At 49.9% G+C, this 1,590-nt stretch overlaps 1 protein-coding gene across 1 annotated transcript in view; it reads left to right on the top strand.

The window, feature by feature from the left end:
- Positions 1-406: 406 nt before the first annotated feature.
- The window catches only part of LOC107121260 (nodal modulator 1-like), a 52,839-nt gene continuing 51,655 nt past the window's right edge, over positions 407-1,590 (top strand). The window contains exon 1 of the mRNA XM_015424144.1: positions 407-596. Within this exon, the coding sequence (XP_015279630.1) occupies positions 447-596 (150 nt within the window). The 5' untranslated portion in view covers positions 407-446. The remainder of the gene's footprint in view (positions 597-1,590) is intronic.

The following is a 1,590-nucleotide window of genomic DNA, read 5'->3' as shown; positions in this document are numbered from 1 at the left end:
TTAGACAGTGTTGTTGAGGCAACTAATATGAAATTAAGCAAACTTCAGAGGACCGCGGAAGACAGGAAGGCCTGGCCTGATCTTGTGCGAAGGACTCGACTGTGCGACTGAACCACAACTGAACCTATAACCACAGACCTACAGCCCTTGCCTGGGCTTCTCCTCAGCAGAGTGAGCAGCCTCACTTCACGGGTTATGTCAGCCTCCATAAAACGAAATAGTTTAATGTTCCTTGAAAGTTTGCCCTTGCAATAAAATCTTGTCCGCCCATCTTTAAAGTCCCCCATGCTTTCTGTTCAGTCGCCAGGGCCTCCCGGGCAGCAGGTGGCAGCACCGCCTCATCTTGTGGTTGTTTCCCGCTTCCGGCCGCCTCCTCTCGCGGCCGGGGCTTCCACCGCTCGTCTTCCTGGGACTCTGTGGGGACCCTCCGCGTGCGCGCCGGCAGGATGCTGCGGGGATGGGCGCCGGTGCTGTTCTTCTGGGGCTGCTGCGGCTGCTGCTTGTGGGCCTCCTTGGCGCGGGCCTCCGAGGACATCGTGGTGGGCTGCGGCGGCTTCGTCAAATCCGACGTGGAGATCAACTATTCCCTGATCGAGGTGAGTGCCGGAGCTTGAGAAGTAGGCCGGCAAGGAAGACCTGCCAGCGCCCCCCGCCGCTTTCGGTGGCGAGAGAAGCTGGGAGGCGTTTCCCAGCCAGGGATTTTGCGGAAGGAAATGAAATTGATCACCTGCTAATTTTTGCACATCAAGCTGGGGTTAAGACAGCAGTAGGCCAGGGAGGGAAAACGTATTGGGTAGTTTCTGGGATTAAAAACACAGGGCTTTTCCTTGGGTAAGCCGGTTCCGTTTCAAGTCCTCCCAGTCTTTCCCCAAGAGGCTTTGGCAGGACGTACCAAGATCAGCCAGGACCTCTTCATATTCATCTTGCATGGTGGTTGTGCTGCAGATCTTTAAGGTTTAAAAATTGCCAGCGTCTTGTGAAATATTTTCTGTGGGGCAAGATGTCACTGGGCCCCACCTGAAACAGAAGCATTACACTGTTGTCAGCCACTTTGGGGAGAAAAGTGGAATATAAATACCTAAATAAAATGTTTCCGCCTCCTCCAAAGCCTAGAGTCACACAAGGCACCCACCACACCTCTTCCCTGAGTCTTCTGTGGGGGAAAGGTCTCTTTTGTTGCCTTGGGCTGTGGAACAGGCAAAAATAGTGTCGTAGGTAGTGTCTGATAGGGGTCTGAGAGACCCACAAGCAAATCTCCACTCTGCCATGCCATGGAAATTATGTGAGTGACCTTGGGCTAGTTATTCTCTTGCAGCCTAAGCAACTTTGCAGGATTGATGTGAAGTTAAAATGGATGATTTGATTTGATTTATTGGATTAGCATCCCACTCTCCCCTGTATCCAGTCTTAGAGCGGGTAACATCATTGGTGAAAACATTTAACAATTCAATATTGATATTTCTAGTTCAAAATACAATAAAATGCCTCATATGTATCCAGTCTTAGAGCGGGTAACATCATTGGTGAAAACATTTAACAATTCAATATTGATATTTCTAGTGCAGAATACAATAAAATGCCTCATATATA

The sequence above is a fragment of the Gekko japonicus genome, unplaced genomic scaffold, assembly GCF_001447785.1.
Source record: "Gekko japonicus isolate JY-2015 unplaced genomic scaffold, Gekko_japonicus_V1.1 scaffold1298, whole genome shotgun sequence".
Taxonomy (NCBI): domain Eukaryota; kingdom Metazoa; phylum Chordata; class Lepidosauria; order Squamata; family Gekkonidae; genus Gekko; species Gekko japonicus.
This window is presented reverse-complemented; position numbering and strand designations above follow the sequence as displayed.